The sequence below is a fragment of the Lethenteron reissneri genome, chromosome 38 (genome assembly GCF_015708825.2).
Source record: "Lethenteron reissneri isolate LAM-NWPU_2019-01 chromosome 38, ASM1570882v1, whole genome shotgun sequence".
NCBI classification, from domain to species: Eukaryota; Metazoa; Chordata; class Hyperoartia; order Petromyzontiformes; family Petromyzontidae; genus Lethenteron; species Lethenteron reissneri.
The window spans coordinates 10,060,427-10,074,586 of record NC_083816.1 but is presented as its reverse complement, the minus strand read 5'-3'; the positions used below and the strand labels follow the sequence as shown (position 1 = coordinate 10,074,586).

General features: G+C 43.1%; 1 protein-coding gene across 2 annotated transcripts; it reads right to left on the bottom strand.

Moving 5' to 3' along the window:
• Window positions 1-2,958: 2,958 nt before the first annotated feature.
• On the bottom strand, window positions 2,959-12,360 carry LOC133351650 (ES1 protein homolog, mitochondrial-like). Of its 2 annotated transcripts, none has more exons than XM_061567011.1 (7): window positions 12,020-12,360; window positions 8,863-8,915; window positions 8,270-8,383; window positions 7,542-7,661; window positions 6,174-6,266; window positions 5,241-5,396; window positions 2,959-4,008 (listed from the first exon to the last, which is right to left on the bottom strand). In XM_061567011.1, the coding sequence occupies exons 1-7, from the start codon at window positions 12,206-12,208 to the stop codon at window positions 3,879-3,881; spliced, it is 855 nt and encodes a 284-aa protein (XP_061422995.1). In that variant the 5' UTR covers window positions 12,209-12,360; the 3' UTR covers window positions 2,959-3,878. The 2 variants fall into 2 exon arrangements, with proteins under 2 accessions (XP_061422995.1, XP_061422996.1); XM_061567012.1 differs by having other exon boundaries at window positions 11,930-12,046.
• Between the last annotated feature and the right edge of the window lie 1,800 nt (window positions 12,361-14,160).

Sequence of the window (14,160 nt, the reverse complement as noted above, 5' to 3'; positions counted from 1 at the left end):
AAATGAGTGACAAACAGTTACTCACCAGTGACTCACGGCCTACCCGTACCCGGCCGCACCAGGGTCGCAAACGGGTACCCGTACCCGGCCGGGTACGGGTAGCCGGGTATCGGGTAGGGTACGGGTATCGGGTACCCGGTTGCGACCTCTGGGGAGGGAGAGTGCTGAGTGGTGTAGTAGTACCCGGCAGATATGATAGACGGCAACCAATACAAAGCAGTTAGGGTTTTACCTGGTTAATAACATCCTCCCAATGACTGCTCAATTTGTATCCATCTTCTCGGTTGAAGTTATGTCTGTTTATATATCTGGATGGCTTCATGAACTAACCTTTGATAGTAGCCCGAAGGTTTGCAGAGTACCTTGGTCTCGGAAAAAACAATATCTTGCGAGCCCACAGCGTTATAACAATGGTCAGCCACGGCAGAGGTACTGGTTCTGCCGTGTTTCAGATCTGCCTTGTGTTCGCGAACACGGTCCGAGATATGTCTTTTCGTTTCCCCAATGTGACTTTACCGAAAGAACCAAAGAGTATGGATCCCTGCAGTCACGAAAATTTCAAATCTAGATTGATAATGTGGTTATACGTTCAGCCCCTTAAGAGCTGTAGGCGAAATTGGGAGCATTGTACATGCAACATGTGATGGTCACATCACGTGGACGATGTCAGGCACGTGAGGAGTCGTGTGCCTTGTCGCCGTTCGTGAGCAGTCGTTTGTGTTGTTAAATCTACTCGTTCAAATCAGTGTGACGATACATGGAATGTCACAGATTGCTTAAAATGAAATGGTGCAGTGATTTCTTGCTTTGAAATATTTTCTTTTTAATGTTTGCATGCATACAAATACGTGAATGTGTGTCAGCAATTTTTTTTGTAATTTCATTACGATCCAATTTTATTAAAATGTCAAAATGTTGCTGTAACTTGCAGAATGCATTCCAAACCCTCCCCCTTCGGTACACCAACTCAATGTTTGGCAATGGGCCACAGAAGGATATCGCACAAACTGCACCTCCGATCGGCACGGTTGGCTACGTACGGCGCGAAGGAAGTTCAACAACACAGGACACAACAACAGCTTCTGAAACATTAGTGACCTCTTTATTGTAAATGTTGTGGATTTGCTCTCCAACACACCGATGTGCTGTACTAGTAACGCATTTGCACGTTCTGTTTAGGTGACAACCCTTACTAGTTGGCTGTGTCGGGTGGTGGCGGGTTTAAACGACACATTTATTTACGCGATATAACCCAACAAAAAAAAACTTGCATTGTGGATGACCTCTTGAACCCCCACTAGGGGGCAGCACTTTCCCATCCATCCCGTCGCGGAGGGAAATGCTGCCGTGTGACAGAACGACGTGGGCTCTGGAGACCGATATCATCCATAATACTCTAGGCGTAGGCGTTCAGGTGGATCACCTAGGGATCCACAGGGATCTTCAGAACCCTGTGGATCACCTAGGGATACACAGATATCTTCAGAACCCTGTGGATCACCTAGGGATCCACAGGGATCTTCAGAACCCTGTGGATCACCTAGGGATCCACAGGGATCTTCAGAACCCTGTGGATCACCTAGGGATCCACAGGGATCTTCAGAACCCTGTGGATCACCTCGGGATCCACAGGGATCTTCAGAACCCTGTGGATCACCTAGGGATACACAGGGATATTCAGAACCCTGTGGATCACCTAGGGATCCACAGGGGTCTTCATAACCCTGTGGATCACCTAGGGATACAGATATCTTCAGAACCCTGTGGATCACCTAGGGATCCACAGGGATCTTCAAAACCCTGTGGATCACCTAGGGATTCACAAAACCCATATTTCAATTTTGAAAATAAAATCGCTTTAAACTATTGTCATTGTAGTGCGTAACAATTAGTATTGTTATAACAATTAAGATTGTTAATAATTTTATATATTTAAAGTTGCGCATTTTGATGTGACGTCACATTTCTCACCCCCCCCCCCCCCCCCAGGTGCGTATTATAAGCACTGCGCGTCTCTCTTCCCACGCGTGCATATTTCTCAGTCATGTGCACGGTCGGTGGTGTATAGTTGGGGCACCACGGTGGCGAGACGTTAACTCTCTCGTCAAGTAAACAGGAGGTCGTGGGTTCGATCCCAACCCCCGACGGCTGAATATTTTGCAGTTTGCGTCTCTCTCTCCCCGTCGTCGCGTGGAATTTTCTCCGGGTTTCCCCCTCCAGGATGTGTCTGGAGTTGCTGCAGTGTTGGTGGGTGGCATGGGTGTTGGAGGGGAGTTGTCCGTGTGCCCTCCAATGAGCTGCCTGGAATGAGGGTACCTCCTCTTGTGCGAGTGATGACTCCTTGGGGTTTGTTGCTAGAAGCCAAGCTGTGGTTGAGTGTTCAGCCAAGGCCATTGCTTTCTTTAAAGGCATTGAGAGCACAAGTCATTTTCAGAATGGGTGTTTTGAAATAAAGCAGTATACAAAAGTGCAAGAAGCCGAGGTATCAGATTAGCCAGAAGGCATGTTGCTGATGCATTGTTGCAGGGCTTTTTGCAGCGTACTTTAATCATGTCCGTCTGCTTTTTTTATACGAATGTACATTAACCCACTGCTGAACTTTCTCCCCTCATTGTGTCAATCTTGGGGTTATTTTTTTAACGTTTCACCACCTGGGCTGTACGGGTTGGTAAAGTGGGGCTCCGGGTGGTTCAGATTTCACATCATTTTAGCAGATGGCAGCTGGGGAATGAAGCTCAGGTCTCACGGATCAGAGTTTATAAAGTAAATGGAGTTGGGTTTTCAAAACTTACTCAGTGTTTCAAAAGCACCTCTTTAACTTGCTACCATCCAAGTTTGTAAATCAATAACCAGGACTCACGACAGGACAGACCGTTACTGGGGAACGTTTAAATATTTCAAATGCGTTATGTCCTGCTCTCATCATCTGTAATGTCATGCAAAGATTAGCACAAGCCATTTAGAGTGCAACTGCTTGCTTTTATTAAATACATTATACATTCACAGCAAGTTTAACACGTGTAACTATGACATTTTAGTATTGGTGTACATTGCATCAGAATTTTTAAATATTTCAGTTTAATTTATTTAGTGAAATAAAATTAACATTACAAAATGTCCTTAGTACATTTTTAATGTTTTAACTTTTAAGTAAAATTCATACTTTTTTTTCCATTCAAATACTGCATCTGCAGATTAAACATCTGGATGCAGAGTACATTTATATATCTGGAGCAACATCTAAAATATACTTAATGATACAATTATTATAGGCTCATGTGCTTATAGTAATGCAAATGCACTTGGAAAAATGCTACGTCTTTAGTTGTTACCAGTCAGCATGAAGACGGCTGATAATTTGAAACATTCTTTAACTGGCTGTGACGTATCCAATAGCAAATGTGGATAAAAATTAATAATTCGTCTGACATATGCTATGGATCTCAAACTCTTGTTCCCGATGGTTCATTTAATCGCAGCTTGTAGAGTCTGTCATTATAAGAGCTGTGTGACATCACATTCATGGTATCATACAGCCTGTAAAATAGATAAGAATGCACTCGCCCCACCCCCAACAGTGACTGGAAGACTGAATGGCCGGGCTCGTAGTTTGTCATTCTTCCACTTCGTTTTCAGTTTCTAAAGAGTTTGGACAACCACACTCGATATCCATTAACCAGTGCCAGAGCAAAACAAGATATGTTGACGAACAATGAACTTTCAATTTGCAACATTATCCAGCCTTGGTATGCTGTAGTGCAAAAAACCCCCGACAAAAACATCCAATGCTGGAGTACAAATCATACTCCACGCATCTACAAAATGTCAAGAGCTACGTTTCACAACAATACTTTTGGAATCGATGCCTACGACAGATATCACTTCTTGGCGAGGTTCAGCACTGCCTTCACCATGGCCCCGATGCCATCAAATATGTGATGGTAGTCGGTCTCGCACATGAACGCCGGCGTCGTCACCACCTTGTTCTTGGTGTCCACGTGGACCTCGTGAGGATGGCAAGTCAAGGTAAAAAAAATTGACACGTTCATGCATTCACTCTGCTTATAATAAGGCGAGCGCCCACTGAGACAGATGTTTCTCTTGTAAGGCAAGACCTGGGATACAAATACCTTGGTGCATAAAAATGAATGCCACAATTGAAACCAAGAAGCTCCAACGGCCACGTACATGAACAGCACCACTCTTTGGTTTTTCCGGTAAAGTCACGTAGGTTAAAAAAAAAAACAAATAAATTCAATCACGACGTTTCGGAGGCAACACAAGCTTCCGTCTTCAGAATAAACGCCGTGATTTAATTTATGTTTTCTTTTTTAACCTACGTGACTTTACCTAAAAAACCAAAGAGTATGAATCCTTGCAGTCACGAAAGCTTCAAATCTAGAATGAACAGCACTGTCAATTCACTGCTGGACTGAGGACCTCTTCACCCCATGCAAGTTGTGGGTGCTATTTAAACATACATGACCATGCTGATTCTAGATTTGAAGCTTTCGTGACTGCAAGGATTCATACTCTTAGGTTTTTTAGGTAAAGTCACGTAGGTAAAAATTAAAATTAATAAAAGTAAAATAAAATCACGACGTTTCGGAGGCAACACAAGCTTCCGTCTTCAGGTGGAACCGTCACAGCACGATTGCTGTATCTTGATACGACATTTCGGAGGCAACACAAGCTTCCGTCTTCAGGTGAAACCGTCATAGCACGATTGCTGTATCAAGATACAATCGTGGAACCGTCACAGCAATCGTGCTGTGACGGTTCCATCTGAAGACGGAAGCTTGTGTTGCCTCCGAAACGTCGTGATTTTTATTTTACTTTTATTAATTTAAATTTTTACCTACGTGACTTTACCGAAAAAACCTAAGAGTATGACCATGCTGGTCAGCGTGGGTTGTGGGGTGGGCAAGGAGCAGATGTACGAGCACAGCAGTACAACTGTGTATTTTGCTGCACTTCCCTATGTTGCCCACCACGGTCCCAACAGCCAATGATTACCTGATGTGCATTACGGTTCACCCATCCAAGCTCAAAGCCTGCTTAGCTTCCAACGCCTGACAAGGTTAAGTGCATTCTGGGTGAATTGGTCAAAGGCAGCAAAAATAAAAGAAAAAAATTCCCGTTAAGTAGATGCACACCTCGGTACGGAAGAGGAAAATATTTAGCTATCAGTGAGTAGACATAGCATTTTTCTTTGGCGTTGAAATAAACAAAAGGATATGGTGACATGTTTTTCCACATGCTTCGCCCCCATGGCCTTGACAGCACCGGCAGCAGCGTGATGGGGCCACTTCCCACCCTGGTCGCTCTCCTGCCCAACGCTCACCTCCACACCAGGCAGCACACGCGCAGCCAGCACTGGAGCAATGCAGCAGAGCCTGGTGGATGAACAAAGATGCCATAATCTTCTTGGTTCTTTCGGTAAAAATCACGTAGAAGGGAAGTAATAAAATTATAAAAATAAAACATAATAAAATACAATTCTCACGACGTTTCGGCCACAACGCAAGCAGCCGTCCTCAGGTGAAGACCAGGTCTGTCGGGGAGACAGCATCTGATTCAGACGCTGTCTCCCCGACAGATTCAGACGTTGTCTCCCCGACAAACCTGGTCTTCACCTGAGGACGGCTGCTTGCGTTGTGGCCGAAACGTCGTGAGAATTATTTTATTATGTTTTATTTTTATTATTTTATTACTTCCTTCTACGTGACTTTACCGAAAGAACCAAGAAGATGAATCCCTGTAGTCACGAAAGCTTTAAATCGAAATTTAAAGATGCCATAAGTCTGTTGAAGGCTACGCGTGGCAAGTGCTGTGGGAAAACACCGATTAGGGCTGGAAATATTGTGGATCGCACCACGCCCAGTCGCCTTTGTCTCCTCCTCAGTGTTGATGTTTATACACCACACCAGGTACTCGTGCAAGGTTGAGTTGACCTAGCAGAGGTCCATAACCAGTCTTGGGATCAATTGTCACTGATGTGGAATAAAACTCACATTGCCGAGTTTGTAGTGTAGTGAACTAACTACGACATCGCTGATTTCCATACACACACACGTGCCGATGTCAAACATAGCCAACGAGAATGCAGACAATGTGATGCAGCTAAAGTGCTGTCTAACTTGTGTGGATGGAGTGGCCTTAAATGCACTCACCCAATTGGTTTCTTGGACCCATGGAACTCCTTCAGCACCCTCTCCACATCAGCATTCACTTTGCAGTCGCTACCCTTTTCAGCAAATGTTGACCTGGATATTGAGGAAAGACGTGGTCAGGATTGTCAAACTTAGAACAGTCAGGAACACAGTTGTTTAAAAGCAAGGAAATTTCCATGGGTGGCCCTCAGTGATTGTGCAAAGTTGCTACTTCAGGGTACACTATTTTCATGCTCCTAACTAAATGAACAAACGATCATGTTAATATGAAAGTGTAAAACAGGAATACCTAATTCACTTCCCTCTGACCTCTGTAACTTTGATCTCACATCACATTTTCATCTCAGAGCACTAACTCATGGTAAAACTTCACACAGGCACATTTAACCAATGTAGGCCAAGGCTTAATTTCACATGCAGGTTACGTGAGCACAGCATACCAATACACGTGTTATGCAGTGTTGGGGTGATGGCTGATGGTTACTAAGTAAAAAGATCCAGTTTTCTGAATCTATTTGACAAATTTAGAAAAAAAGCTGGTATTTGAAAAGATCCAATTTTTCCTGGCTATTCTAGTTTCCTTCCAAGTGAAAACACTCCTTTAAGAGGAACGCCAGTGTTGCCATCAAGTAATCACAGCAGAAATCTAGAAATCACCATCCCTGACTTAAACCTGCAGTGGTCACCAGCAAAACATTAAAAGTCTGGGGTTTGTCCCTACCACTTTATGTGACAGATCAATTTACAGTCCTCAAAGACACTGGGTGCTATTTTCACTGCCTCCAGCTGAGAGCCGATTTCCACAAACCCGACCCAAACTCAGACAAAGCCCATCAGCAGATGGATTAATATAACTCTCTTAAATATCAAGTCACACTGGATTGATTCATTTCTGTTTGACGTCAGTCTGGAAAATTATAACCGCCAAAATAAGGCCATATCCAACCTCACCAGTTCTGAGGTGCCCTCAGAACTCTCAAGGCAAGCGATGACATTGTGATAAAACCACCAACAAAGGGGACTCAGTGGTTATATGGTGGACATATCTCTATAGACTGAAGCATTCAGACAACCAATTGACACTTTCTTTCACTGCTAAGTCGACCATGAAAAAAAAGTCACACTTTGGAATCAGTCAGGGGGCCCTACTTAAGGCTGCAAAAATCGCAATCCAAACCGATTGCAAGAAGAGCCATTTACCCGAAATATTGCCTATAATATATATTTCCCTTTAAGGTGTCTTTTATTGATGAATGTATCAAATTATTAAAGAGAAATTGACCACACACCTTGTCGCTGGACCCTCTGAGAAAAAAGTTACAGTAAACCTCTTCTAAAAATATGACATTGTCACGTAACAATACTCACAGATTTTTGGCCACTCCAAAGCCTCCGGGAAAGATGATCGCATCAAAGGTGCTAGCATTCAGCTTGGCGAGGTCACTGACTTTTCCACGAGCAATCCGTGCAGACTCCACAAGCACATTCCTGCCAGGCATACAACAGTTACCGCTCATCACACCATGCAATCAATTCATGGGGAAAGATCACAATTAATCTTCGTAGACCCAACTAATATTTATACCTTTTACAATATTTCCTATCATAACCTCAGGTTTGAAAAATATGTGGCTATTAAGTGAAGAATGGCCAAAATGTTTTGAGAAAGAAACACTTTGAAAGGTAGTAAATAATGTCAACATTTATTTTTACATTTTACTGATATTTAGAAATTACAGGAACAGTAACACATTGTGGTCATGAATTAGTGCCAGTCTACAATTTGTGAGCAGAATCAAATTTGAATTCTTGTTTTCAGTGTAATTTATATCGTTTTTCTAATTGTATTGTCTAGTTCCGTTCCTTTCATAAGTATATCATTTGCATGTCATTTGGTGGATATTTAAGATACCTTTATTACATGTACAAAAAGATGCACGTATTGTGAGCATAATAAATCAATTCTGATCATTATACGCATCATTGCATTGCTACCATACAGTTGTGCTTATTGAGAAAAGTCAATTACTGTTAAGGGGCAGGCAAGCGGTGAACCATTTAGTGTCATTATCACACCGACACTACTCCTTACCCACCTCGTCTCTCCCATGGCAGGCTCCCCCTTGCTATGGTCCACCACGTGCATCTGAGAGACATTTGGAGCAAACATCTCCACCTTAGCCCCTCCACGGCTCAGGTGGATCAGCACACTGTAGAACAGAAAACACTTGTCTCCATAGATTGCTTGGCAGGTACAAATGTACACGTTCGACAACCAACTTTGAACACAAGCTAAAGGCTGGGGAGTGGTGCTGTGCATTGACACTCGGGAGGAATGTATGTCAGATTTTGTTTTAGATAACTATGCGCATGAGAGTAAGAAATGGAAATGAACAGCTGTCTTCAAAACAAAAAGAGGTGTAAACATTGCTGTACATTCATCGTTTGTTCCTCCAAAAGTGATTAAGTGGCTTGCATAAGTGATTTGATGAGCTGGCACATCTTGAGGTAGCCATTTTATCCAAGAATCTACATATTTTTTGCCATTGTGGTGCAAGTAGAACATCTAGTGACTTAAGAGTTTGTGTGAATAGTGTTCTTACAAACGCGATTGAAATAATGTATCACAATAATTAATTTTAATTAATCTTTTCAATGACCACGATCCATCCTATGTAATAACACTTACGAGGCTGCTTCAAGTAGCTCTGTTCCATCATATACACCTGCTCCAGACAGTACCTGGATGTAAGAGATGACACACATGGATTGCATACAATGATTGCTGCACTTTATTCCATAAATACACAAATGGAGGGTTTAAAAATCTGTAACCAAATTATCATCTACATTTAATCAATTACAGTACTGTCTCGTTAAATTTCAATCCTATGTCATCAATGCACTGCTGAAGGCCTCCCAATGCCATATTGAGCATGCTTGTTTTACCATACTTCACCTCGGTGGTCAATGTGGGTTGGTCAAGGGTTGGGAGGGCAAGCACAGGTTCAGATGTCACTCGCTACTCATGTTAGCTGTGGCCAGGAATCAAACTGGGGTCACCAGGTTCATCGTCCAATTTGTTAATTACTGCGCCACCACTCCCATGTTGCTGCTCAAAACGGTGTACGTGGAACGAAAACTGAAAAATGGGCAAAAAAAGCATGGAGGGATGCATCTTTCGAATAGAGATAAAAGGCACAGAGAGAGAAATAAATGTTGTATAAAACATAAGTGGGTTAATGAATCGTCAAAACTGTTATGTAGGCTTGGGCAGGCCACGTGGCGAGAATGAATGCTGTCTGTTGGGCAAAAATGACATGTTGGCACTCAATGAATGAAACGTGTCCCAGAGTACTTTCATTGAGGAGATGATATCCACTTGTGTGCAGGTGCGAGGTGGATTATCACATCACAGGAACGCGTGAGATGACAGGTTGCTGCAAATGTCCTGTTACGCCTTTCTTATCAAAGTGAGTGTTTGATTTACCTATGGTATGTTTGGTTACAGGTGTTATAATGGCAAATACAAGTTAATGTCACACAATGCGGAAAACACCCTCTGTACTGGTGTGAAAATTGTCTGACCGATCATATTAACATATTAGTTATATCAGGTGTTACTTGTCATTAATATATATGCACCTGTGAATGTACATGCATGTTAACCCATATTATAAGCTACATAGCAAGGTTGATAGCTCTTTGTATGTACAGACCTATTGTCAATTTAGTGCTGGATGAGTGCTTAGCCACAGCATCTGGGTTATTTCACCATACTGTTGAGCGCAGTGCAAACAAATATATTGCTGTACTGCTAAACAGCTTCCAAGATCTAACGCATTTCAAATCATTTGGTTTCTATACACCACCCTTTATATAAATGACTAATAAATGTACTGTAGCAATAGCACGACATTCTGCCACAATAAAAACAAGCCATAGGCACAAGAGTTGTCATGCATTACGTTGTATGCTGCATAACGCACATGCTATAAGTTTACAAAGCCATAAGAAAGCTTGTAAAACCTTCGCTAATCACTTTCACATGAGATAAGTCAATGTTTTCCTCGCCCATAACGCAGTACTGTAAGTGACCTTCAGAATATGCGGGCGGCGCAAACCAAAAATAACAAGGTACAGTGTCGAACTCGGGTGACATTGCACACGTGGCAAAGAATTTACATTTTATATATTTACAATGCAGGTATATACACACTTGAAATGTACACACTATTGCATGGTCGATTCAGTACCCCGTTAAATTAAACACAGCAATTGTGCACTACAATAATTGCTGTTATTGCAATGCTCAATACAGAATGCACAATGCAATTCGTCTTTTTTTCTCATAACCAGATAAGAGGCTATGAAAAACGTCTTATTTTTTCAGAGAAATCCAGAAAACAAATGATGACATGTGTGCATTGTGTAATCATCTAAGTGGTTGATGCTGGGAGGAGCATGGGGGACTTTACTTTTACCGGACCAAACATCAATAAACACAGCTCATTCATAATCAACGTTTTTGGGTTTAGATCGCGTTATTTATAAATGTGTCACACGCGATCTAAACCCAAAAACGTTGATTATGAATAACATTGGTCGCGAAAGCCTACGTGTTAAACACAGCTCACTTCTCCTGTCACTTCAAGGTGACTCCGCTTTTAGGTGACAAACGCAAATGAGCTCTAAAACATTATCCAAGTGTTGCGATGTCCAAAAGATATCCCCACCCCACCTCCAAGTGGGTTCCTGACCCTTGTACGCGTTGATGTTTCAGCTTTTTAAATCCTTTATATTAAGTTCGCTTGCTTGCTTGCACGCTTACGACCGTGCAAATCTTCCAGTCGTTTTTTAACCCACTTCCCGTGATCCAATCGAGCTGACATTTTGCACACACACTCGTTGTGCGTGACAATGTTTTTTCGTGAAAAAATTTTCCCAAAATTTTACACTTTTTAGGAAAAAAAAATTATATTTACTTACCAATTGCTTAATGGTGGCAGGCAATCATCTGACCCCCCATAGGTGGCAGCCATCTCAAGCCAGAGGACGAGAGGACTCTAGCCGCCACGCATATAAAGGATTTATAGTGAAAAACGTAAGTTTTTACGGGTTAATTTTTCTCGATCACGAGCTGCGAAGCCCACGAAGACGATAACCCCCGTTTCGAGAGAGACCCGGGTTAGAACTGCAGCAAGCTTGCAATGTGCAATGCATCGTGAACGCACCATTGTACCCTAACATTAATGCACTGTTACTGGTGACTTGAATATTCCTGCTGCACAACGCTATTGTACTATAACAACGCTATTGTACTATAACAACGCTATTGTACCATGCAGTACTGACACTACGACGATAACGTAGTTAAATAGTATTCTCTACTCTATCGGTGCACTGTATAAATGTAACTGCACAGACACTACAACTACTATACCATTACATTACTGCACACCTCTGGCACCGTGTCCACTGTAACTGCACGGACAACCGATGCGTTCTGCAACATCAGCACCGACTTGTACAGCATGTACTGTATTGAACTTCTGTTGAACAATTAGCACGGTCGGCTACGTACGGATGCGAAAGAAGTTCAACATACACAATGATAAGCTAACAAAACCCCATGTATAGCCTTAAACAAGACTGTTGGGGCAAGTGCTCTGTTAGCACGGCACCGGCGTGGGTCGGTGGCCAGCCACTACCACGCCCGACCGCCTTTGTCTCCCCAGTGTCGATGTTCTACACACCTCACCAGGTACTCATTTGAGGCCGAGTCGACCTAGACGTGTTTGACCGTGAGCGGGGAAATCCAACTCGGGCCGTCCTCGGCATCTCACCACGGCCACGTTGCCCGCGTGGGCCCTCTCCGCCGAGCCCGTAGCGTGAAGCTGCCTCTGCTGCTTCTGCTGCGGCAAAGGTGGCGTCAGAGGCGGCAGCAACTCCACGTGGAGGCCGTAGGCCCGAGGCCCCAGAGGTCGCAGAGCCGCGCACAGCGCTCCAAGCCGAGTGCACCGCATCGCCGCCATGCAGGGCAAGAGCGGAGAGGTGGGGGTGGCACCGTGACGGGAGAAAATTTAAATTAAAAAAAGATAATAACTTCGGAGGCTTACGGATAAACACGAGGCGACGAACAGTAATCAGAATATAAAAAGGGCGGGAAAGCTCTCGCCGTTATATACTGTGACGTCACCGGTCATTTGCTCGCACGCGATTGGTTGGCGCGGTCAGCGACGGTGTGACGTCACGCGTCAAGTTAAGTTGCTAATTTTTTTTTAAGTCCTCACGATGGAAACTTCGAGCAGTGGACACAATTTCTAGATTTGAAGCTTTCGTGACTGCAAGGATTCATACTCTTTTTAGGTTTTTTCGGTAAAGTAACGTAGGTAAAAAATTCAAATAATTAAAAAATAAAAGAATTTTTTTATGTAGTTTTATTTATTATTTTATTAAATATATATCTATTTTTTCACCGTGTACACGTTTTTTCTCGCATTGTGTCGCGAAAGGAAGACACATTTGAGGGAAATCGATGGATGTTATGCAGCTACAAGCGCCGTAGTGCGTTTGAGAATTTAGCTTGATGCGTATTGCAGCAGTGTCCTCTCAGTGCCCCATAAGATCTGTTAAGTCCACATAAGAGAAGAATTTCCTCACAATAATCTTCCAAATAATTAATACACATCTTAATAGAAAAGCTGCATGTGCTTAAATGCAGTCATGCACAATTAACCATATAACATGGAGACTTAACCGTCTTAATCTTATGGAAACGTGCGCTATGCATTGAAACATTGTACGCAGTTTGCTTGAATGGCCTCTCACGTTGTTAGATGATTAATGTTGACAAGATAGCGACGGTGGGTTTGTGAGGAAATCACATGTGACTGATGGTTGTACAAATGCAGCGAGTGTCAAGATTATTATTTTTTAACAATCAATTGCTGAACTTGCACATTGTTGCAGTATTGGTCATTCGTCTGACGCGCTTGAAGTATTCTGAAAAGGAAAAGCTGTATGAGTTTAGTTTATTGTCCTTCCCCCGCAACTCCGATCATCACGGTTGGCTACGTACGGTGCGAAAGAAGTTCAACATACGTGCAGCCCCAACAGTCTAGAACGATATCCCTCTGCACATTCGCAGCATCACCTCAATCGCCTCCTTCAAGAGACACTTAAAAACTCACCTCTACAATCATGCTTTTGAGCGACTCTGAGCTTGGCTCCGCGCCTCTGAGTTGCGGCCACTACGTCTGCAAATTTGCGCGCGTTACAAATTGTACTATTATTATTATACCAAAAAGTGATTATTCAATGTTTCATTCAAAGTGAACGCAAATGCGTGCTTCGGCTTTCCGGGGAGGATTATGGATACTTTGTCGATGACAATATCGCCAACATTGTGTGCAAAATATATTCACACAAAGTACCGGACAGCCCTTTGTCAATCCACTGCTGGATGAAGGCCTCTCCACACCATGTCAGTTAATGGGGCTTCTTTAGGCAGATTTCACCTTGGTGGGAGGTGTCTTCAGGTCACCAGGTTCATAGCACAGAGCGTTGACCTCCATTGCCACTGCTTCACTCAATTTCTCCATACTGTTAAAAAGAGGAAAAAAAATCTTAATATAATATGAAGGCGTGTAGTTACAGATGAGAAGCCGTGAGTCACTCGTGAAGCCATGATTGATGTCTAAAAGTGACAATGCCCATCCAGACAAAGCACAGAATCCTTGTCCCTCCACCAATTCCTAATCCTACTGCCTTGTTGGCTGAATTGAGGTCGACATTTATTCATTGAGTGCCACAGCCACAATGTATGGCCCAAACATCCCTGCCTCCTTTGACCCCACTTGCCCTCCCCCTTCCACAGCCTTGCCCTCTGTTATAGCAGTCATTTCTTTTCCCAAACATCGGCCTTGGGGGTCTCATGGCAATTCATAAACGATACGTCATGATCTATAGAGCAGTAAGCAAAATG